This window comes from Sardina pilchardus, chromosome 22 (genome assembly GCF_963854185.1).
Source record: "Sardina pilchardus chromosome 22, fSarPil1.1, whole genome shotgun sequence".
Classification (NCBI taxonomy): domain Eukaryota; kingdom Metazoa; phylum Chordata; class Actinopteri; order Clupeiformes; family Clupeidae; genus Sardina; species Sardina pilchardus.
In genome coordinates this window covers 16317349-16343245 of record NC_085015.1, presented here as the reverse complement: position 1 = coordinate 16343245, position 25897 = coordinate 16317349, and the positions used below count along the sequence as shown (strand labels likewise).

The window sequence follows — 25897 nt, the reverse complement described above, 5'->3', positions numbered from 1 at the left end:
TATCCACCAATCCATCCTTACATTACCCCCCCCCCCCCCCCCCAGTGCCTGATCTACCAATCCATCCTTACATTACCCCCCCCCCCCCCCCCCCCACCGCCTTATCCACCAATGCATCCTTGCATTATCCACCCACTACCCCCCAGTGCCTTTAACAGGTGCGCTAATTCAAAATCCACATGTTATTCTCCCATAGGAAAAAAAACTCCTCAAGATACCGGATCTCCTTATCTGGGCAAAGATGGTAGCTTTTTTATAGGCAAACTTCAGAGGTCTATTGGCTGTTATTAGTGAGGTTCCCGTTCCCCCTTCACTGTGAAGCGCTTTGAGTGTCGGAGAAAGTGCTATCTAAATGTAATATACTGTATGGTTGTTTTGTCAGGCTTTGCATCTTGAGTGGTTTGTGTTCTTCTAAGTCCTGGTGAAGACACAATGTCCATATTGCATTTTTATATGGATAAGAAGTACAATTTGTATAAATAGTTATTATTGTTTATCATTATTACTACTGCTTCTATTACCGTAATTTCCCGACTATTAGCCGCAGCTTATACATTGATTTTCCTAAATTTCTTCAGCTATGAGGTTAATACAGGAGGGCAGTAAATATGGTGTTAATATGGTTTTGTTTCTTTTAACTTGCATAAAACACTGTCCTGTGGCTTATACACAATGCGGCTTATATGCGGGAAATTACTGTACTTGTGCTATGTTTATGTTTTGCATTCAGAGTTTTATGTTCCCAGACTATGAACTTGTGCTCCCGTGAGAGACAATAAGAAAAACAGTAACTGTGTTTACTGTCATCTTTCCACATTTATTTTGAAAAATAAAGCACCATTGTTTTACGGAAGTTCTGTTCTATGCTTCCAGGGGGTGACATCTACATTTGAACATACGGTTTGAAAAACAATTGTTTTGATCCATTTTAAACAGAATTGACAGAATGTAGTTGTGCTCAGAATTAGAAGAAGCACAAACAAGGAAGTTGATAAACAATAAAAAAAACAACAACAACAGTAAACCGACACAAACACATGACTGATAGAAAAATATTTTCAAAGTCCAAAATTCTGCATTCTTGTTTTTTAGTCTCCTACAAGAAGCATACAGGGCCGATTTCCACTCCAAATTCCTGGCCGGCTCCTCCGACGTCCATTGGAGCGATGTCAACGATAGGCAGGCGAGATGTTTTCGTTGTTCTGTAGTCGATGACTGTCTTGCCCCACGTGCCAGTGTGAGACTGGAGAGAGAGAGAAAGAGAGGGACAGAGAGAAGGAGAGAGGGAGGGAGAGAGAGAGAGAGAGAGAAATTGGCCCATTAGTAATAGTCTTACAATGCTGGAGGAAAAATCACGTGTTTTGCTCAACAACGGATACCAAACAATGTCTCAACACTGTCCTTCACACAAGCAGATACAAGTTTGTTCACAGCAGACATTTTCAATTTCTATTCAATTGCACAAATTACAAAGACACACACTTCATAAAACATGAGACTAGACTTGATGCTTTGGCAATATTGTATTTACATTCATGCCAATAAAGCTATTGAATTGAATTGAATTGATATCGCTCCTGGACTGAACAGGCCTTAATGAAAGATTGCTCCTGGTGTGAACGGCCCTTAAAGAAAGAGGACTAGTTATCGCTCCTGGTGTGAGCGGCTCTTAAAGAAAGAGGACTAGTTATCGCTCCTGGTGTGAGCGGCTCTTAAAGAAAGAGGACTAGTTATCGCGCCCGGTGTGAGCGGCTCTTAAAGAAAGAGGACTAGTTATCGCTCCTGTTGTGAACAGCCCTTAAAGAAAGAGGACTAGTTATCGCCCCCGGTGTGAGCGGCTCTTAAAGAAGAGGACTAGTTATCGCGCCCGGTGTGAGCGGCTCTTAAAGAAGAGGACTAGTTATCGCGCCCGGTGTGAGCGGCTCTTAAAGAAAGGAGACTAGTTATTGCTCCTGGTGTGAACAGCCCTTAAGGAAAGAGGACTAGTTATCGCGCCCGGTGTGAACGGCTCTTAAAGAAGAGGACTAGTTATTGCTCCTGGTGTGAACGGCTCTTAAGGAAAGAGGACTAGTTATCGCGCCCGGTGTGAGTGGCTCTTAAAGAAAGAGGACTAGTTATTGCTCCTGGTGTGAACGGCCCTTAAGGAATGAGGACTAGTTATCGCTCCTGTTGTGAGCGGCTCTTAAAGAAAGAGGACTAGTTATCGCTCCTGGTGTGAGCGGCTCTTAAAGAAAGAGGACTAGTTATCGCGCCTGGTGTGAGCGGCTCTTAAAGAAAGGGGACTAGTTATCGCTCGTGTTGTGAACAGCCCTTAAAGAAAGAAGACTAGTTATCACGCCCGGTGTGAAAAGCCCTCAAAGAAAAGAGGACTACTGACCATGCAGCCGTCCTCGCTGACGCTGTAGGTGAAGCGGCTGTTGCCCTCGGCTCTGATCTCGATGTCGTTGGACCCCTGCAGCAGCAGAGCGCTCTTCAGGTTGCCGGTGGCCCGGTCCATGTAGGCGACGCTGTTCTTGCAGTGGTAGGTGAGGTTCTGGGACGCCTCGTTGGACATCAGGCGCATGATGGAGAACTGGACATCTATGTCGTCAGGGTCAACCGCCGAGCTGCCATACTGGAACTGTGCACAGGGAGGTCAAACATTGCAGAGAGAGAGAGAGAGACAGAGAAAGAGGGTATGAGAGAAAGAGGTACCATTTGAGTTTGGTATGAGCTTTTGGTATTTTAAGGTAAATAACTACATTATGTTGCTTGAAATAACTTTATAACTAATACCCTTTCAAATCAGCTGTACAGTACAGAAAAAAGCATGTCTGAAATAGCTCTTTTGCCATCATTACAGTACATTTGGACACAGACACAAACACATATATGAACACACACACACACACACACACACACACACACACACACACACACACTCACACACACACACACACACACACACCTGGAAACCTCCAGACATGGACTGGCTGAACCATATGTGCTTCTTCTTGGTAGTCTTGCTGGTGTACCAGTTCTTCTGAGGAACAGTGGACACAGTCGGGTAGACGCAGGTCTCGCCCGTCTCCATGTTGCAGAAGGCCTTGATGGCATCATCCGAGGGGCCCTGGTTAGGGTCGATCCAGTAAAAACCTGGACATGAGGAGAGAGATTGAGCCTAAAGCAAAGAGTATGGCCCTACTTGCACATTCACCACACGTCAAAGCTGTCACTGACGCACAGTCCTTATAGGTTGGGATAGAGTGACCAGGGCCCGTATTCACAAAGCATTTTATCTTACCACTAAGAGTACTCCTAAATCGCACTTTTCCCTTAAAAGTTATTCACAAAGCCTTTCAGACCTACTTTTAGTAAGGAGAAACGCCCACTCCTAAACTAAAAGTGAGTCTTCCTTGCTATGGTTGACGTCATTACTCATGCACGAGCTTGATGAAAGTGACCACCTTGATTGGCTGGTGATAACGCGGGAATGATGGCAAAAACCTCCCCTACGATGACGAGTTGAGTGACAGGTGTCAGGTCTTAGCTGGTGAGAATGCGTGCGCTATGTCGGACTGTGAAGGATGGAAGATGATGATATGATAAATGGGTATAGCCTAAATTAATAAAGAGTAGGCTAAAGCAAATAGCCTAGGAGCATAATGAAACACGGACTGGAGCAGTAGCCTATATTTGCAACATGTTTAAATGAATCTGTGTGAAAGCACGTAGCCTACATTCGCGAAGAGGATAAACAATTTAATTTAATTTAGCCCTACAACGACACGTTACATTTAGTTTACATGCAGTGGTGTTTTTTTGATTGTCGGTGGCGTTATTGCATCTCTTAGTTGCAGTGCACAATGATTCCCTCGCATGACAGCTCCTGTAACCGCACGGTCATTTCACTACATCGCGACGTGAAATGCCACTAAAAGCGGTTTGTGAATAGGTCTTACTGAGTTAGGAGTCCTCTCGACTTCTTTTAAGCTGTCCTAGACTTAGGAGCTACTTTTAGGCTTAAAATGCTTTGTGAATTACTTTTAGTGAGAAAAATTAGGAGTCCTAAAGTTAGGAGTGACACGTCCATTATTTTTAGGAGTTTCTCCTAAATTCGCCAGTTAGGAGCTACTTTTAGCCCTAAAATTCTTTGTGAATACGGGCCCAGATGTCCTCTTTTTGAGACCTAAGAATCATCCAGGGTTTTGTTCTTCTAGAGCCTCAAACCTGTTTACAGTGAATTTACATTGCGTTTCTCTCTGTCGTTCTCAAATTAGTTCAAAATAGCCTTTTGAGACTTTCTATTGCTCTTGTTTCCTTTCTCTTGTGTCCTTTTTTTCCATAGACGCAGGACTATACTCGGACCCTACGAGAACGTCACCATTACTATGTCATGAATGAGTTTTATGGGTTGAAAAAGATAGAATTCAAAATAAGATGCACAGTTAAATAAGAAGATACTCTATTGCAAATAACTAAATACTGAAAGTCAGATACACAATTGAGATTAAAAAAAGAAAAATAATAAAAAATGTTATCGTTTTTTTTTAAATAAAATTTACTGTAACTTTTTACTGTAGCATCTTGTTCTAGTGTTTTGAACATGGTGCTACACCTTGCCCCTCTTCTATCTCTACCATAGAAGCATCAAGAACACAGACACAGGTCAAAGGTTAGATATTTTAGTAACAATTAACAAATATTAACAAAGGGTTAGTTAATGACTAGTTTGCTATTTATTAAGGACCCTTATTATGGAGTGTTACCAAATAAGGTAGTATATTCCTGGGGTCTGATATGTAATTCCGATGACACAGATTGCCATTAACCGGTTGCTATAATAGTTGAGGATTTATAAAAGCGACTTAGTATTTATTATTGCAGCCTTAGAGTGTTTTGACATCCATTTGGGATCAGAGGAGTGTGATTCATTTTGTGAAGTGTGTGTGTGTGTTGTGTGTGTGCGCGTGTGTGTGTGTGCGTGTGTGTGTGTGTGTGTGTGTGTGTGTGTGTGTGCGGGGCGCACCGCTCTTCCAGTCGGGGTGGCACATCCTGAGGTCGTGGCACATGCGGACAGGGTCCTGCTGAGTGCCCGCGGGGCTCTTCAGCCTCTCCACCTCCTGGCTCAGAGTCTTCAGCCTGGCCTCCACCCTCTCCACCTCCGCCTGTGCTCCGGGCTCATCTGCGTAGTAGAACGGTTCCGCAGGGACCGCGGGGCCCGGACCATAATCATCGTACATGGGAGCGGGACCAGAACCGGGACCGGGATAGCGACCGGGGCCGCTGTAGTCTGGCCTGGGGCCTTTCTGGCCACCATTGTGAATAGGACTTGGATAAGTTGTACCCGGGGGGCCGGGAGGTCCAGGGGGGCCTGGGGGTCCCTGGGAAACCAAGCAAAGCGCAGGAGATCAGTGCTGAGTTGTGCTCGGGTGGTGGTAGCGTAGTCGTTAAGGAGCTGGACTAGCATGCCTGACAAGTTGTAGTCCCTTGTAGTAGAATTGACAAATGGATAAAAAGTGTCCGCTAAATTAATACATGTATATTCTTTAAACTTTGGTTAAGACATGTTTTCAATTTGAAGGAAATGGTATGCAAACATTCAGTTTAAATGGCAATCCTTTGTCCTGCAACCCTGTATGTTCACAGTGAACTACAGTACCTCCTCAAACTGTTTACAAGTAGTCACAAACTTTCAAAGCGAACTCAAAGAAAACTGCTTGCAAATCATTCCTTGTCATTGAATTACACATATAACCCTTATGTCTACAGATTCTACATAGAATCCCTAAAGTGTGTGAGTGTGTGTGTGTGTGTGTGTGTGTCTGTGAGTGTTTTTTTTTATAGTTAGGATGCTGAATCTTACAGGGAGTCCCATATCTCCGCGGTGACCTCGTATTCCAACTGGGCCGATGGGTCCAGGCAGGCCAGGGTTGCCATCGCCCCCATCTCGCCCGGGCTTTCCTGGAAGACCCTGACAAAAGCACATGAGTAGGTGCATCTGTTAGCTACTGTATATACGCACAACCACAGACAAACAAGCTGAAGCCTGCTCGGCTTTCACTCAGTCTCACTCAGTGTGTGTGTGTGTGTGTGTGTGTGTGTGTGTGTTTGTGTGTGCATACACAAACATACTGACTCTAGCAATGTCAATATCAATTCTGCCCGTCTCCTTAGTATTGACCTGCCCTACTGATTCTACTGTCTCCTCAGTACAACTCTACTAACTCTGCTAAGCTGTTTTCTATACCAACTGTACCGCACCTTTAGTATACCAATTTTACTGCCTTTTTAGCATACCAACTCTTCTGCCTCCTTAGTAAACCAACTATCCTTAGTACACCAACTCTTCTGCCTCCTTAATACACCAACTCTCCTTAGTACACCAACTCTTCTGCCTCCTTAGTGGACCACTTTACTATCTCCTTAGTACACCAACTCTCATGTCTCCTTAGTGGACCACTTTACTGCCTCCTTAGTGCACCAACTGTTCTGCCTCCTTAGTGGACCACTTTACTATCTCCTTAGTACACCAACTATCCTTAGTACACCAACTCTTCTGCCTCCTCAGTAGACCAACTCTCCTTAGTACACCAACTCTTCTGTCTCCTTAGTGGACCACTTTACTATCTCCTTAGTACACCAACTCTCCTTAGTACACCAACTCTTCTGCCTCCTTAGTGGACCACTTTACTATCTCCTTAGTACACCAACTCTTCTGCCTCCTTAGTACACCAACTCTCCTTAGTACACCAACTCTTCTGCCTCCTTAGTGGACCACTTTACTGCTTCCTTGGTACACCAACTTTCATGTCTTCTTAGTAGACCACTTTACTGCCTCCTTAGTACACCAACTCTCCTTAGTACACCAACTCTTCTGTCTCCTTAGTGGACCACTTTACTGCCTCCTCAAGTAAGGATATTCAGACACAGGATGTATAGTGGGCATCTATTCTAAGAAATAATTTGCAAGGCTGCACAATTGTGCACCCTTGCATTAAAAATAAATTCTTAGAAAACGTCTGTGTTGCGCCGATATCCCTCCCGTTGACGTTGATGTTGTTTGCAGAAGCGCATACTGTAGGATCTACCCCTTTATTGAACAGGATGTATAGTATTGGTGTGGTGGGAACATGTTTTGGCATGGTATCACAAATAGGGTTACCATGATATTACAGTATGATTCCGGACAAAAAAAATATGGAACGATAACCATAAACTGTCACACCATGGTATATCACAGTACTGGTATAGCGCTGCAATCCTAAAACTCTGAACCGCTCACAAACTTACTCTGGGTCCCGCAGGTCCAGGGTCTCCAGTAGCTCCTGCGTCTCCACGACTGCCCTGTCAAGGAGAACCAAACATAGACTGAACTTCCTTAGCACACAAAACCTACAGTGCACACTAGACCTTCCCTGTCCTTGTATCCACCTCTTTCCTTAACCCGGAAATATGTATCGTTGCGATGGTTACGATACTGTTTTCAACTTCCGTTCATTCTGTTAACATGTGCGTTCTCCATAGCTAACTAGATTATGCCTCAACTTAGATTTCTTTCGAAATATTGACAATTCTGCCCTCAGCATCTATATACTACATCATATATAACCGATATAAAATAGAAAAGTTTACTTTTATATGCGTTATGATATGTTAAGCACCGTAAACCGTCACGTTAAAACAGATACAATGCAGCTTCGGAAATAGAAAACCGTCTCGGTGTCATGGCGACCCCCATTGTTGGGCTGCGGAATATCGTGGATAAGCTTGTTTTTATGTCTTAATTCATGAAGATTGTGATCTATTTTAAGTCAAATAATCTTACAAGAAAGCTTAGCTTAGCTTTATACTAAAAACAAAACAAACGAAATGTTTTTATATACGATTATAACACTTGGTAAGCTATCACTTTTTGCATTGTATGGCATGTTTCATCTTGAGAATGCATCGATCCTTATGATAAGTCCCAATATAAGTTTATAACACTTGGCAAGATATCACTTTTTGCAGTGTGTATAATATGGCGAGTTTCATCTTGAGCATGCGTTGATCCTTACGATAAGTCCCATCAGCCCGTGCGGGCCGGGCATCCCTCGGTGCCCCTTAATGCCTCTCCGACCAGGCCATCCACGGTCACCCTTCCCCCCAGCAGGACCTTTAGGACCCTGCACGGGGCGGCATTTTCACATTCAATAACCAATAATAAGACATTACGAATGTAACTATGTAACACATCTACATTTACATCACAGTTATTATTGCAATTATTAATATTTAGCTGAATTTCAGATTAGCACTGACAAAACGGGTGAGCTTTAAAAACATTGATGAGCCTTTTCAGTGTGAAGAAAAATCTAGAAACATTTTAGAAATCGCACCGGCCCTCCGGGTTTCCCAGATTCTCCAGCAGGACCCTGATCACCTGCTGGACCCTACAAAAGAGACAAACAAGGAAAGATGCCAGAATAAAAGGAATGTATGTATGTACGGTCACTTAAATGACATTAACAACTGTGTTAACACAGTAGCCATGTGTACATGGACAGTTTTTCTGTCATTCCGATTGAAAAAATTGTGCCGTCTGTTAACATGGGGTACGATAAGGTGCTCTCAAGCACTTTAGGATAGGATATGATAGGATTAACTTTAATAATCCCCTAAAGGGGAAACTCAGTGCCACCATCAACAATACAAGACAACAACATAAAGCAAAGCACAACATGACACAAGACAACAACATAAAGCAAAACACAGCAACAAGAAAAGCAACATACAGTTAGACAGTAGGACACAAGCAGACAGCAAAGCAGACCATGGCAGTGGACCACCAACATGTGCAACATACAGCGGTATACAATCTTTGATTGGAATTGCCGTTGTTGACTACTTTTCCTTGGGAAGATACAGCGATCAATTCGAATGACCGTATACATACAGTGTTCATTTGGAATAGGAGCGGACTACACCACCTCTTTCATTCCGATTAAAATTCTGATCAGATCAGGAATTCCGATCGAGGTGTTATTCCATTTCTAATCGGAATAGAAGTGTCCATGTAACCGTGGCTACTAGGGCTCTTGTTTATGGACATATGGGGGAACAATGCATCACATACAGGATCTCCGATGCCACCATTCTTGCCCTGATTTCCAGGGGGTCCAGGTCCTCCTGGGCGGCCAGATAGTCCAGAGGGTCCCTGGCGACCATTTGGGCCACGGTCACCCTATGGGAGAACAAAGTGAATAGTAAGGGTGCACACTAATTCACATTTATTGAATTAATGTGTGTGTTGAATTAATTTGTGTGTGTGTGTGTGTGTGTGTGTGTGTGTGTGTGTGTGTGTGTGTGTGTGTGTGTATTTTAATGAGAGATGGGTGAGAGATTACCCTTCTGCCTGGTAGTCCATCCGGTCCATCCGGACCCTCCGGACCATCTTTACCCTGCAGAGGAGATCAGAGGTTGCACACACAAAATGAAAACAACACGATGGGAAAACATAGACCCAAGACAGTACCGAATTTGGCAAATATTCACTAAAAGAGTGAGACAGATTTACAGATATACTGTACTTGGGACAAGGCAAAAAATAGATCAAATAAGTTATGGATGAAATAGTGTGTCTGTTTGTGTGTGTCAGAAAGAGAGAGAGGGGGGGGGGGTTGTTCGTGTGTGTGTGTGTGTGTGTGTGTGTGTGTGTGTGTGAGAGAGAGAGAGAGAGACAGAGGGGGGGAGACTGTGTGTGTGTGTGTGTGTGTGTGTGTGTGTGTGTGTGTGTGTGTGTGTGTGTGTGCTGTAGGCTATGTATTAGTGCAGTAGCTAACTTACGTCATGACCATTACGGCCTGCGGTCCCTGGCGGTCCAGGACGTCCATTCTGTCCGTTTGGACCGGGCCCACCTGGGTCACCATTAGGGCCTGCTGGACCCATAGATCCCTACCACAATAAAACCAGATGATCGTCACGTAATGGCAAATGGTAAATGGACTGCATTTATATAGCCTTTTTATCAGCTTCTGTGAGCACCCAAAGCACTTTACATATTATCATGCCTCACATTCACCCATTCACACACCGATGGCGGAGGCTGCCATGCAAGGCGCCAACCTGCTCATCAGGAGCACTGGGGTTACTGTAGGTGTCTTGCTCAAGGACACTTTGACCAGGTCAGGAGGAGTTGGGCTTGAACCAGCAACCTTCCCGTTACTGGATGACTCCTCTACCTCCTGAGCCACTGCCGCCCATATAATATTATTATTATTCTTAGAAGGGCTCCAAGCAGAGAAGCTGTGGGACTGCTATTGTTTTTATTTAGATTTTTAACCCTTTCATGAAATTACGTTTCCACAGTAAAACCGTACTTGTAGCCATAACCGTAATTCCAAATAACCACATTTTCACCGTACTGTAGGCCCCAAATGAGTGTGTGATTTCACAAAAAAAAACAAATGACCTACAGTAATTCTGTCCATCGGGGTGCTATGATAAGTAAGGACAGCAGTTTTCAGATTGCATTATGTATTTACAGAATTGCAAAAGGGTTCTGGGACTAGCTTACCTTTGCTCCCCTGGTCCCTGGAAATCCTGTATAACCTTTGACCCCAGGTAAACCTTCCGGTCCTCGTCCCCCTACTATACCTGAAGGTCCAGGTAAACCAGGAGGTCCCTAAGAGAGAAAGATATATTAGGACAAATTAGACAAATTCAGGTCAGCCTGCGGGTCGGTCTGATGGAGGTCCGGGTTGTTAATGCAATGAATCCTCCAGGGGCACATTTCCCCAAACTATAGTCGCTAACTAAGCTAGCAAGTTTGTTGGTTGCAATGCAATTTCTCATTGACAACCAACTAAGTTGCAAACCGGTTAGCAACTATATTTTTAGGGAAACACACCCCAGATCAGGTATGGGCAGATTTCCTACTTAAACTTGGACCACAGAAATGTAGTAATTGGATTCCTGTGGGAATGAAATGTTGCTGTTACAGTCCTGCAGTCCAGAACTCCATGAACGGCAAAGAACTTCAGTCAGGACACTCTAATTGCAAACAATGTAACTAAACGGATTTTATCGCTAATGTCCGCTCATATCTCGTCCGGTTAGGACAAGGTGTAACGGTCACTCTCTCTTAAATATATTCATGTTGATGTTTATTTTTTGTTAGTGTTTTAATTGTGATGTTACATGTTCTTCAAAACACACCACATCTATATGTAAATTAAGCCATTAGGTTTAAATAAAATTATGAAATATAAATCAAATATAATTAGAAACTAAATGTGACACTCACATCTTTGCCCATTCCTCCATCTGGCCCTTTCTCTCCAGGGGATCCTGGGGGCCCCCGGGGTCCAGAGTTTCCCGGAGGTCCAATAAGTCCCTGAGAGCCTGGTTCACCTTTGGGACCAGCTACGCCATCTTCTCCTTGTTCACCTGCATCACCACGTGCACCCTAGAAGGTAGTAACGATGCCAGTATTGTAAATGGAGTCATTTTGTTTGGACATAATGTGTCTGGTTCAGACCACTACAATACACTCTGCACTGCAGGCTGACAGATCAGTGACAGTGACAGTGACAGTGACAGTGACAGTGACAGTGACAGTGACCGTGACCGTGACAGGGGAGAGGGTTGATCTTAATGTCATGCAAATGAGGACCATTGTGTTCCCCTCCCATGGATTCAGGGAGAAAGTAGCCAACCTTTCTTGGCTAAATTCTCAGCTTGTAGGTTTGAGATGTGTATACTGTACTTTAAAGTGGCTACAAAATCTTCCATGTGTAAGACATTGTTAGAAAGCTTAAAACCTACACTTTCAGAATCTGTGAATAACTCAAAATGCCTCAAAACACACTTGCGACCCTCAATTCCACGCCTGGTCACGTACTGTCCCCTTTGAGTAGATTTCAAGCTATGTAGTAGCCTGGGTGTTCCCATCCTGCCTTGCGCGGTTATTTCTCTCACGCTGCTAAGGCAGTCTGGACACTAACATCCAAATTTTCGCCTAATGTTGGTAACCAATCACAGAACATCCGAGAAGTTTCCGTTGCCTTCTTGCGTCTACATTCGACGCCAAAGGATTTACACTGATGTCAATGGCAGCCCTTAGCGTTGCATATGAACGCGCGGGGGCACTTCATGCGTCCTCGTTCGACGAGTTGGGTGAGCTATGCGCATTTGATAGACATCCGTGGCGCCCAATGAACGGATCTGGGCATTTTTTCAAATACGAGAAAATGAACATCTGGTTTCCAGACCACGTCCCATTTGAGAAGTGGTAGGTGTTAGCCAGGCTAGCTATGTAGCATGATTGTATAGAAACACTAACTTGATTGCCTTGAAGTCCAATTCTTCCATTAAGTCCAGGGAGGCCATTGGGACCCTAAGGAGACACAATCAATGAATGAATGATGAGACTTGTGGAACTAGGAAAGCACTGTATTAAAATGACGTGTGACCCTTTTATCCGTGGAATAATAGTGTTGATTCTTACACGTTCACCAAGAGAACCTCTGAGTCCTTTGGCTCCCATCAAACCAGGTGGACCCTAAAAGGATTGAATGTGCACATGTATGCACGCACACGCACACACACAAACAGACACAAACAATTTCACAGCTGTGACACATTTCATTGGGACTGTGTGTGTAAATTGAAAATAAACCCAAGCAGTAGACTTTAGATATGACATGGTGTACTTATAGGAATGGTTGATTATAAGAAGGTGGTAATGCTAGCTAGCTGTTTGAGCAAAGATAGCTTAGACATGACCAACAAAAAAATACTTAAAAAACATAAAAAAAAGCTAAAGATGGCATACTGTGTTTTAAAAGCAAAGGTACAGTATGACTATTCGCCAGTATGAAAAATAATAATGTTGTATCCACAGACTCCGGATTTACCGGAGTTCCAGGTTCTCCATCTTCACCCTGGTCACCAAATGTGCCTGGATCACCTTGAGGCCCCTTTAATCCTGGTCCACCCTTGGGCCCATCGTTACCACGGTCACCCTGGAGAAACAGAAGTGACACGTTCATTCAGAGACTCTCACCGGTCCTCCATTCCCCCCCCCCTGTTGTTCCTGTTTGTTTGGGATTTCTTTTATGCTTTTCTTTATTTTAAAGGAAAACTCAACTTTTCACATCGATCTCTGTTTCTTGAGGTCACTTAGTAGAGCACTGTCAGTATGAAAAAAATAATAGCCAACAGCTACAGTAAGAGCAGCTAGGGAGTTACAGTGCTACACTACGGGAGAATGAATGTCCCCAGAGTGTAGCGCTGTTAGCTGCCTGGCCACTGGAACTGCTGGCTGGGACTCCCCTCCGATCAGTGTCATAGAATACAGAGGCATGTTCAGATTTGCAAACATAGGCGAACGTTTCCCAAAGTTTGGAAACAGTTTTTTTTTTTTTGTTTGCCTGGAGTTTTCCACAAGCTCTCGCAAACCGTTTGAAAAGGCAGTTCTCTGCGGATGATGTGTTGGGAGTTGGACAGATAGTCACTGTTGAGATGGAACGTTTAGACAGAATCGTACTAATGTATGCAATGCATGTAAAACATGTTCACCATGCATGTTTGCCTCTGTTCAAGGAACTTGAACACAACTCTACCATAAGCACCAGGCCTGTTAGCCTCCGTGACCAAATATGGATTTCAATGAAACCCACGAATAGGACTTCCTGCTTTCAATGATGAAAACGATTATTTTTTACATCATTGAAAGCAGGAAGTCCAACATTGAAATCCGTATTTCTCCCATCTCAAGGCAAACTGAGGGAATGATGCATGACCATTCAAAAACATGACTGGTTTTCTAAAGATACAAAGCTTAATGCTAATCGGTGAAGTGTCCCTTTAAAGAGGATTAACTCTCTCTCATGACATTACATAGAAGCTTGCACAGCACTGATCAGTTGGCATCAGTTAGACCACTGGAATCTGAACTTTGACGGTCAAACTTACAGGAGTACCACGGAACCCTGGGTTTCCCGGACGTCCGTGATTGCCACGCTTGCCCTGTTGAATCAAGAGAGCTGGATTGAGATCTGACTTTGTTACATTTTGTTATGGCAACATTGCATTGGTTGAATACTCTGAACTCTGACGTCTACTCCAGGGAACTATCCCTGCAATTATATACATATATATATATATATATGAATAATTTAATTTATGTATGTTTGTATGTATATGTTGGATGTTGTGTTTGTATAGCTGCTGAAACACTGTAATTTCCCCTTAGGGATTAATAGAGTATACCTACAGTATCTAAGGCTATCTATCTATCTGTCTATCTATCTATCTATCTATACAGTATATAATACAGCATACAGTATTTACTGTATATACTGTAGGAAAACCAATGAGGTGCTTGGCTGACTCACAGGTCGACCACCAGGACCTGGGATTCCATCAGGACCCGTGGGCCCATCTTCACCCTATGATGAGACGGAACACAGGAAACAGATCATGAGGGAACCTGCATTCATTTCTTAAAAACGTTTTACCCTGCAACACATTACATTTGAACTTTAAGTGCATTTCGCTGTGTAAAGCCTATCTTACACTGACAGACTTTGACAAGATTTGGGAAAGATTCTTGAAAGATTGTAGCCTTTTGAGTAAAGCTTGAATGAGGGTGGGGCATTAGTTAAAAGACTACAATCTTTCAAGAATCTTTCCCAAATCTTGTCAAAGTCTGTCAGTGTAAGGTCGCTTAAAGGGGGCACGTGAAATTCAAACAAGCCTTCTGTTTTATGCCTTGTCGTATTGTTTTTGTTTGTCAAATACACGAAACTCAAAAAATAAATACACGTTTTTGTGAAAATAAACAAGTAAAGCGTTTGCTCTTTGACGTTGTGTGTGAATGGAACATGAGAGGCGGGACTAACCTTAGAACCTTGTGGACCGTATGGGCCTGGGAACCCGATGAAGCCGACTTGACCGGGACCTCCGTCCTTGCCTGGTTTGCCATCTTTACCTTTGGACCCTGGATCTCCCTGAGTGACAACAGACAAATCGCAAGCCATTTGTGCACACAGGGTTTACACAGAGCGTGAACACCTTACAGTACATCTTTACCTCTGAAGTACGGTTCAGACCAAAGATTCCCGACGAGACGAGACGAGACGTTCTAAAACCTTGCAACTGCGATTAAACATGTTGAATGCTCTGCGACGGGCCCGACGGCTTGCAACTACGTGCAACTTCTAATTTATAAGGCTGCAGCTCTGTCTCGTCGCCTCGGGAATCTTTGGTGTGAATTGGGTTTAAGAGACCCTGCCTTTCTGGGATGCTCTTTTTCATACCCGGCTTTGTTGCCAGTTAGCCAAATTAGTTGTGAAAGCGTGAATTTACTGTTTGAATGTTAAGACTCAAGAAGTCAGACTGAAGCCCAGCTACTGTTAGGGAGCTTGTAAGTGAGTTTACCTTGTTGGCAAGTTGGTTTGTTATTTTGGCCTTAAGTAGACCCTTTGGCAAATAACATTGAGATTTTGTACTCATTTGACTCTAGTTATTTTCACAGTTTTTCTCCCTCCAAAATGTAGTTTGGTTTGACCTTGACCTTTGACCTCTCAAAAGTGATGAACTCACCATAGCTCCTCTCAGAATCTTTAGAGGATTTCATGTGAAATTCAAGCGTGGATTTACTGCTCGAATGTTAAAAATGTGCCTAAAGAAGCCGGACAGAAAGTGTAGCTTGGCTGCTTGATCTTGACCTTTGACCTCGCAAACGTGATGGACTCACCCTAGCTCCTCTCAGACCGATGAGACCAACACCGCCGTCCACTCCTGGCAATCCCTGCGCTCCTCTCTCTCCGGGCGCACCAGTAACACCTGGGGGACCATTGGGTCCCTGCGTTGAGACAGGAAATGGAGGGAAGAGAGAAGAATGAGAAAGAGAAAGAAAGTGGGAAAGAGAGATAGAGATACAGAGGGAGGGAGAGATAGAGTGAACGAGGGAGGTGAGAGATGGAGAGAAAGAGGGAGAGAGAAAGAGGGAGGGGAGAGATGGAGAGACAGAGGGAGAAAGAAAGAGGGAGGGGAGAGATGGAGAGAAAGAGGGAGATGAGCAAAGGCGAGAAAGAGGGAGAGAGAAAGAGGGAGGGGAGAGATGGAGAGAAAGAGGGAGAGAGAAAGAGTGAGGTGAGAGATGGAGAGACAGAGGGAGAGAGATGGAGAGAAAGAGGGAGGTGGGCAATGGTGAGAAAGAGGGAGGTAAGAGATGGAGAGAAAGAGGGAGAGTGAAAGAGGGAGGGGAGAGATGGAGAGAAAGAGGGAAAGAGAAAGAGGGAGATGAGAGATGGAGGACAATGTGCAATGGTGTGGCATGGGATGATGTATCATCAGTCTCCCTTTTCCTTCGTCTGTCTTGTATTCATCAGTGTCGTCACTAATTCAAACCATGACCCTAACATGTATACAAACAGGACCTTGACTAAACAGACCACAGACACACAAACCAACAACAACCTATACTAACAAAATGGCGCCATGCGATACGTACAATGTAGGACAAATACACTCAGTTACACACACTGTGCCTATGCAACACATCACGTCAAATAGATGAGAATATGTTTAGGTGTGTATGAGCACAGCACGGTACCTTATCACCATTCTCCGCTGGTAGGCCGTCGGCTCCTTTTGGGCCCACCCCGCCTGGAGAACCAGCAGGTCCTGCTGGACCCGGGGTTCCAATATCACCCTGGGAGGCAGAACATTACACATCTGTTGTTAGAGCTCATGTACAGTAGCCAGTGGGCTGTAAAATCACAACATGTTGTGGGAAGTTCAACAGAACAATAGGATTTATTTGCTGCGTACACACAGTTTTATTCACGCACATCTTGTATCATCATCAATGCATATCATCGGTTCTTACTTGCCTATATTGCAAAAGTTCTCCGAATACAAATGACGGCCTACTCATACTCACCATTTTGGTATGTAGAATGCTAAGCCAAGAATGGCTAAATAATCCATCAATCGATCAATCGATCAATCAATCAATCAATCAATCAATCGATCAATCAATCTTTATCACTAGGTTTAATTAGTGTTAATTACTGGTATTACTATAAGTTTCACTCACCGGTCCTCCACCAGGTCCTGATTTTCCGTCCTCGCCAGGTTCACCCTGGAGAGAGAAGAGTATCAACATTTGACATCACGGAAGGATTGATATGTACAGTATGCTCCTTGGCCTCAACAGTAGCTATCTAGTTTGCAAAAGAAACAACTAAATGTGTCATCATGATCCTACTCGATTTCATAGTGTAAAATCAAACAATCTGCGCACACCTTGGCATACGTCAGTGTAACATATACCGTTGTAGGCACACACAGGCATACAGTAGGTCATCGCCAAAAGAACAGTATTGTGTTACTTTTTTTATGCCTTTAATTGGACAGGACAGTAGAGAGAATGACAGGAAGCGAGTGGGAGAGAGCTGGGGTGGGATCCGGAAAGGACCACGGGGCGGGAATCGAACCCGGGTCGCCGGCGTGCGGTGCAGGTACCCCAGCCAGTTGCGCCACGGCTGGGGCCAGTATTGTGTTACTTTAATGTTGTGTTCAGTGCTAGGCTGAATGGCAATTCAGGTCTCAACATCACATGGATTTTGGTCTGGTACTGAACTCACTGTATCGCCAGTGTCTCCTTTGTCGCCTGGCCACCCACGAAGCCCTGGAGTACCCTGAGAGAGAGAGAGAGAGAGAGAGAGAGAGAGAGAGAGAGAGAGAGAGAGAGAGAGAGAGAGAGGCAGGAAAGAATGAGCGTTATAGAGAAAGAGAGAAAAGAGAGCGAGCGTGAGAGAGAGAAGAAAACAGAGTGATGGAGAGAAGAAAAGAGAGAGAGAAAGAGCGAGTGAGACAGAGAAGAGAGAATTAAACAGAGAGAGAGAGAAAGAAAGATTGATCAATGGCATTTAATAATAATAAAAAAAATAAGATAAAATAGAATCCAGTCAACCTAACTTTGTCAAGGCATATAGATGTTGTGACTGTTATGTTTGTGTCGTGCTGTAGTTTCAGGTTTGCTACAGTGCTATTGGACACACACCATATAATGTGCATGTCAGTCAAAGCAACAAGAAGAATAAACTATGTGTGTGTTTGTGTGTGTGTGTGTGTGTGTGTGTGTGTGTGTGTGTGTGTGTGTTTGTGCTGGTGTGTATGTGTCCTACCGCTGGTCCTAATGGTCCTTGGCCACCTGGATCTCCTGTCTCCCCTCTAGGCCCCTGTGGGAAAGAGATTTACTGTAAACTCACTCAATACTAATAATGTTATATAACATTAATATAATATCAATGTTTACTTGAAGGTATCTACAATTTACATGAACACATGAACTCTAAGCCTAAACCTAACTTGTCATGACAAAAAACAAATGACACTTAACTTATAAATGTTTATGACTTGTTTGTTTAATAATGTGATAATGTCATTGTGATTCTTGATTTGCAGTTGTAGTTTTCGAAATGCAGCTGAGGTTTGTGATTTGCAGTTGTGGTTTTTAGCTTGGTTGTGGTTTTCAATTTGTGGTTGTAGTTTGCGCCTCAGAGCCATCGTACATATCCCTCTTACTGTACGTAGATACCTTTGAGTAAAGTGTAACCTAATACTTATAACGGCACACTTCATAACATGCACACTCAATACTGCAACTGCACACTTGTCCAAACACTTCATAACATGCACACTCAATAACTGCATAGTTGTCCAAACACTTCATAACATGCACACTCAATAACTGCATAGTTGTCCAAACACTTCATAACATGCACACTCAATAACTGCATAGTTGTCCAAACACTTCATAACATGCACACTCAATAACTGCATAGTTGTCCAAACACTTCATAACATGCACACTTCTAGCCACTTTCAACCAGCTGGGTTAGATTACATGATTTCAGCCAGATATTGACACAATGTTGTTGCAGCCGACAAAATTGCATGAAACATGAAAGGTTGGGAATAGAGGCAGAAGTAGGAACGTGTCCTGTAATGTGACATATTCAACGACTAGCAATTTATTTTCAGTGACGTTCCACGACCAAAATTCTGGCACGTCAGATTTTTTTGGAGGAATCTTTTCTTGGCAATCTCCCGATGCGGCAAAAATGTATGGTTCTATGATCGCATAGACACAAACACACACAAACACACAGAGACCCACCCACCCACACACACACACACACACACACACACACACACTACACAAACACACACACACACACACACACACACACACACACACACACACTACACATGGACCTATAGACACACCTCGCAATGACCTCTAATAATAGGTCTCTGACACTGACTCTGACACTGTGCCACTTTCAAAACATAAACATAAACATAAACATCAACGTAAATGTAAACATACAATCTTGCCATTTTCTCCAGGTCCGCCCTTTTTCCCGTCCGCCCCTGGAGGACCCTGGAAGAAAAAACAGGACAGTGACCCATCCCGAACGGACACGACACGTGCTCATCTCACACAGCCCTGTATGGATACCATGTGAATGACACGGATATAAATACATTGCTATCACATTTCTCCTATGTTTCTAAGTATTGATTCAACGTTTTTCCATAGGTGGATGGGCCTAGCAAGATTTCCAGTAGACTACGGTGACCAGACGTCCGGGGATTCAGGGCACAGGAAAATACAAGAAAAAAATGACCTATGTCCCCGTTTTTTGAAGATAAAACTTGTATGTATTTCAATCAGATTGATAGTCAAACTAAACATTTTTGGGATTATGTCCCCGGGTTTTGGTCTCAGACATCTGGTCACCTTCAAGTAGACAGACAAAGGAAATGGCGTCTTGGGGACATTCAGTTTCACTCACAGGATTTCCTTGAGTGCCTTGTTTTCCCGGTTCTCCCGGTCGCCCGTTTTCACCCTGCGGAGTACAAATAAATAGAGTGTTGGGGCAGTGTTTACGACAGGACACAAGGATACAAGGATGTTTATTTGTCACATGCATTGTCACTCTCTTGTGTTGTGCTATGCGTGTGTGTGTGTGTGTGTGTGTGTGTGTGTGTGTGTGTGTGTGTGTGTGTGTATGGGTGTGTGTGATGCAGGATTAGTCACAGAGTGACTGGTCATCAGCTGCATAGATTTAAAACTTAGCCTGCTGCAGTGTTCTGCCTTTCTCACACTTCCTCCAAGCATGCTCTGCCTGCCCTGTGTTGCTAGCATGCCAGATGGCTGTGGAGACTTCAGGACTTCTGTTGAACCTAATTATGACAGCCACTAGCGTAGCTAGCGAAGCGGTCATATAGTTGTCACTTTTTTTTTTTTTTTTTTCGTCATCGGTTCTGAATTTTTGGTCAAAGATTCCCAGGACACTGTAACACCGGGGCACATCTAACTTGGTGGGCATGACAAGCGTAATTCGTTTTGGAGAGAACTGAGCGGCGGTCATATTGTGTACCGCTATGCGGTGCATCTACTTTTTAGTAGATCTACTGTACAAGTTTATCTGTAAATATATACTTACATACTCTCATGCCTCTCATGCTGTCTCCCAATTTTGTTACAGGTTTGATTCAATCCGTGGCAGGGAGGAGTACAACGCCTGTGTCCCGCCTGACAATGACTCAGGCGGGACAATACACATCAAAGATTTGCGATGCGTCAAGACCAAGTTGCAGCGGTGTAAATTAAATGGTGCACGTAGTTGCAAGCCGTCGCAAAGCATCGAACATGTCTAGTCGCAGTTGCAGGGTTTTAGAACGCCGCAGCTCGTCTCGTCGCGATTCTTTTGTCTGAACTCTACTTGCAGTAAGATGAGGTGTGTGGTGTGTCTGAGGGAATAACGTTCAAGGAGAGTAGCTACAGTATGTGCACATCCCACCTTGCAGGCAGGTGCAGGACAAATAGAGAGTAGCTTAGGAAAGTAATATAATGTCCGCAACAATTATAAATTGCTCCTGTTTAATGAGAAAAAGCAACGTGTCGACCCTGCTGGGTCTTCATCAGGCAAATATCAGGCAAAAAGCTCCTCGTGTCTGAGGGAACACTCACATTTCCTCCTCTCTCTCTTGTGTTGTGCTATATGTGTGTGTGTGTGTGTGTGTGTGTGTGTGTGTGTGTGTCTGAGGGAACACTCACATTTCCTCCTCTCTCTCTTGTGTTGTGCTATATGTGTGTGTGTGTGTGTGTGTGTGTGTCTGAGGGAATACTCACATTTCCTCTTCTCGCTCTTGTGTTGTGCTATGTGTGTGTGTGTGTGTGTGTGTCTGAGGGAACACTCACATTTCCTCCTCTCTCTCTTGTGTTGTGCTATATGTGTGTGTGTGTGTGTGTGTGTGTGTGTGTGTCTGAGGGAACACTCACATTTCCTCCTCTCTCTCTTGTGTTGTGCTATATGTGTGTGTGTGTGTGTGTGTGTGTGTGTGTGTGTGTGTGTGTGTGTGTGTCTGAGGGAACACTCACATTTCCTCCTCTCTCTCTTGTGTTGTGCTATATGTGTGTGTGTGTGTGTGTGTGTGTGTGTGTGTGTGTGTGTGTGTGTGTGTGTGTGTGTGTGTGTGTGTGTGTGTGTGTGTGTGTGTGTGTCTGAGGGAATACTCACATTTCCTCCTCTCTCTCTTGTGTTGTGCTATGTGTGTGTGTGTGTGTGTGTGTGTGTGTGTGTGAGGGAACACTCACATTTCCTCCTCTCTCTCTTGTGTTGTGCTATATGTGTGTGTGTGTGTGTGTGTGTGTGTGTGTGTGTGTGTGTGTGTGTGTGTGTGTGTGTGTGTGTGCGTGTCTGAGGGAACACTCACATTTCCTCCTCTCTCTCTTGTGTTGTGCTATATGTGTGTGTGTGTGTGTGTGTGTGTGTGTGTGTGTGTCTGAGGGAACACTCACATTTCCTCCTCTCTCTTGTGTTGTGCTATATGTGTGTGTGTGTGTGTGTGTGTGTGTGTGTCTGAGGGAACACTCACATTTCCTCCTCTCTCTCTTGTGTTGTGCTATATGTGTGTGTGTGTGTGTGTGTGTGTGTGTGTGTCTGAGGGAACACTCACATTTCCTCCTCTCTCTCCCGGAGGACCCATGACACCAGGAAAGCCGGGCTGTCCAATATGACCAGGTGGTCCCGGTCCCCCATGACGACCGCTGAGTCCCTGTCAGACCAGACGACACATACAGTATCAAAACAATTAATCGAAATCCATCCATAACTTTTTTTTTTTTAATCTTTTTATTGACTTTTTCACCACAATGCAAAACATACAATTCATTAAGAGTTCCAACACAATCTTTCCAGTCCACAACCCACAAACCCCCACCCCTACCTTTGAGTTATCTTGTGAACAAACAGACAGACAAACAAACCAACAAAGAAACCCAGATGAAAACATAACCTCCTTGCAGAGGTAATAACAACATTTCTTCAGACCAATAGCCTACTTTTTACTTTAATCTATGTGAACGGTTGTAATAACGTTCTCCCTATTAGTGGGTGAGGGTAAAAACAACCAAACCATTTCTCTGAAAACTATATTTCCTTCTGCATGGAGGATGCAATGTTGGAAGAGCCCATTTCTCAACATTACTTAGCGTGCATGTCCTGCCTGATTTACCAACAACCTGAGGCCAATCAATATTACACCTTTATTACTTCTCAACGTTGGTTTAAACGCAGACTTGTTTACTTAACACATAGAGTTGCTCACTTAACACATAGACTTGTTTGCTTAACACATAGGCTTGTTTACTAAAACACATTGTTTACTTAACACATTGGCTTGTTTACTCATTGGCTTGTTTACCTAACACATAGGCTTGCTTACTTAACACACAGACTTATTCACTTAACACATAGGCTTGTTTACTTAACACAGAGACTTATTCACTTAACACATTGGTTTGTTTACTTAACACATAGACTTGTTGACTTAACACATAGACTTGTTTACTTACAGAGGGGCCAGTGGGGCCATCATGTCCAGGGGGTCCAGGACTTCCACGGAGTCCCTGAGTCACACACACACACACACAGAGGCACACACACACACACACACACACACACACACACACACACAGACATACATGCAGGCACGCACACAAAGGCACGCACACATACACACACACACACACACAAACACACACACAGGCATACATGCATGTACACATACACGCACACATACACACACACACACACACACACACACACACACAGAGAAGCATACATGCACACACACACACACAGAAAGGCACGTACACACACACACACACACACACACACACACACACACACACACACACACACACACACAGGCATACATGCACGCACGGACACACACACACACACACACACACACACACACACACGCGCGCGCAATGAACAAATGAATCAATGATTAATTAATAAACGAATGAACGAATGAATGAATAGATGAAGGAGTGAGTGAGCGAAGTGAGACCCACTCTGTCTCCATTGGGGCCCGGGTCCCCTCTGGTGCCCTGGTCTCCTGGCGGGCCGTTGTCTCCCTTCTCACCGGGTCCGCCGTGGCCTCCAGGATCACCCTGAGAGAGAGAGAGAGCAGGGAGAATAGAAAGAGAAAAGAGAGAGAGAAATAGAGAGAGAGAGAGAGAGAGAGAGAGAGAGAGAGAGAGAGAGAGAGAGAGAAAGAGAGAGAGAGAAAGACGGGAGATACAGAGATTGAGTGTCATGTATTTTCAAGAAGTTTTAAAACCAAGTTCACTAAATTGCAGAGTCCACCCTTTCATCTATCTGTCATTCTACCCATCAACCAACTATTTTATCAACTAATCAATCAGTTAATCAAACCACCCATCATCCATCCAGTCATTCATTCATTCATTCATTCATTCATCTATTGATCTATCCATCCATTCATCCAATAGAATAGAATAGAATGTATACTTTTTTGATCCCGTGAGGGAAATTCAGTTCTCTGCATTTAACCCAATTTAACCGAATTAGTGAACACACAGCACACAGTGAACACACAGTGAGGTGAATCACACAACCCAGAGCAGTGAGCTGCCTGCCCAACCAGCGGCGCTCGGGGAGCAGTGAGGGGTTAGGTGCCTTGCTCAAGGCACCTAACACACAAGGGCACTTCAGCCGTGGTGGACTGGTCGGGGATCGAACCGGCAACCCTGCGGTTACAAGCCCGATGCGCTAACCAGTACACCACGGCTGCCCCTATTCATCCATCCATTCATCCATCCATCATCCATCCATCTACCCATCCATCCATCCATTCATCTATCCATCTATCCATCGCTCTAGTATGAATAATTCTAAAATACTAAACTTGCTCCTCCTCCTCCAACACATCACTCACCCGTTTCCCTATAATTCCTTGGCCACCGTTGGGTCCTCTCATACCATCAACTCCCTGAAAAAAAAAATCAGGTGTGAATTTTTAAGGTCCATTTTTAGCCGTCACAATATTCGTTACCACTGCTATGCGGATGATACCCAATTTTATATACCAGTGGCACCTGAAAATTCCTGTTCATTGAGCAACCTTTTTCTTTGTCTCAGTGACATTAAGAATTGGATGGCTAACAATTTTTTACAGCTTAATGAAAATAAAACAGAAGTGATCATTTTTGGACCATCAAACTCTGTCAACACTCTTAGCAAGGCTCTTGGCCCTTTGTCTGTTAACCACCACAGTGTTGTTAAAAACCTAGGTGTTTTCCTAGACTCTGCTTTGACTTTTAACAAGCAAGTCAACAGTGTGGTCAAAGGGAGTTTTTTCCAGCTTCGATTAATAGCCAAACTTAAGTCCTGTCTTTCCTACAGTGATTTAGAAGTCCTTATACATGCCTTCATATCATCTAGACTTGATTACTGCAACTCACTGTATGTAGGTTTAACTAAGTCAACCCTGCACAGACTCCAGATTGTCCAAAATGCTGCAGCAAGATTGCTAACTGGATCTAAGAAACATGACCACATTACACCTGTGTTGGCTAAACTTCACTGGCTCCCTGTTGAACAAAGAATTCATTTTAAAATTCTGCTCTTTGTTTATAAAGCCTTACATGACTTAGCACCTCAATACATCTGTGATCTCTTAATTCCTTACTGTCCTCCTAGACCTCTTCGTTCTTCCTCACAATGTCTTCTTTCTATTCCCTCTGCTTCACTTAAATCCAAAGGTGACAGAGCTTTTTCTGTCTATGCCCCCCAACTCTGGAATAGCCTTCCTGATACTGTCAAATCTTGCCCCACTATTACTAGCTTTAAATCCAACTTAAAGACTTACCTCTTCTCCCTAGCTTTTAACACTCCCTGACCTCTCCACCTCTCCCTCAAATGTTTCCTTTTTGTTTATCTCCACTGTTGTGTTAACTTCTTAACTTTTCTTTAATTTCTTATTTGTTTTTATTTTTAGTTTCTATGTTTCATTAATATTATCGCAATGCCCATCCTTTTGCCTACTAATATTGTATTATTATTATTATTATTATTATTGTTATTATTATTGATGATTATTATTATTGTTATTTATTTGTTCTATGTAAAGCACCTTGGTGCAATGCTGTTGCTTTTAAATGTGCTATATAAATAAAATTTGACTTGACTTGACTTGACTTGACTTGAATGAACACACACACACACACACACAGACACAGACTGAAGTATTCCAACAGGCGTGAATCAGCACATCGCCGAGTTCATCGAGTTCCGCTTTTGTGCTGATTTCATCTTCACACCAGTGCTGCTTGAGAGTACCCCCCCAACCACACACACATATGTTTTTTTTTATGTCTTTTGTGAGATGGTACAGTAGCCACCACAGAATACAACATCACAACAGATCAAACTGACTGATAGGTCAGAGGTTAAAGGTCAACTCACCTTGCCCCCAGGGGTTCCAGGAAGTCCTTGGGTTCCTTGTTCGCCAGGAGGACCCTGCTTCCCAT

At 43.7% G+C, this 25897-nt stretch overlaps 1 protein-coding gene across 1 annotated transcript; it reads right to left on the bottom strand.

Annotated features, from left to right (window-relative positions):
• Positions 1–816: 816 nt before the first annotated feature.
• LOC134070607 (collagen alpha-2(I) chain-like) lies at positions 817–25897 on the bottom strand. The gene is made up of 28 exons (XM_062526998.1): positions 25833–25897; positions 23488–23515; positions 22012–22110; positions 19842–19895; positions 19373–19426; positions 18165–18218; positions 17622–17675; positions 17072–17116; positions 16586–16684; positions 15725–15832; positions 14868–14975; positions 14361–14414; positions 12879–12986; positions 12470–12523; positions 12305–12358; positions 11267–11428; positions 10538–10645; positions 9808–9915; positions 9369–9422; positions 9098–9205; positions 8361–8414; positions 8040–8147; positions 7273–7326; positions 5846–5953; positions 5009–5363; positions 2948–3135; positions 2378–2620; positions 817–1243 (listed from the first exon to the last, which is right to left on the bottom strand). The coding sequence occupies exons 1-28, from the start codon at positions 25895–25897 to the stop codon at positions 1097–1099; spliced, it is 2835 nt and encodes a 944-aa protein (XP_062382982.1). The 3' UTR covers positions 817–1096.

Coding starts and splice junctions, on each gene's coding strand:
- LOC134070607 (XM_062526998.1), bottom strand. CDS start 25,897: ATGGGAAGCAGGGTCCTCCTGGCGAACAAGGAACCCAAGGACTTCCTG. Junction 19,896..22,011: donor CGGGAGAGAGAGGAGGAAAT/GTGAGTGTTCCC, acceptor TGTACTCCGCAG/GGTGAAAACGGGCGACCGGG. Junction 19,427..19,841: donor AAGGCACTCAAGGAAATCCT/GTGAGTGAAACT, acceptor TTTTTCTTCCAG/GGTCCTCCAGGGGCGGACGG.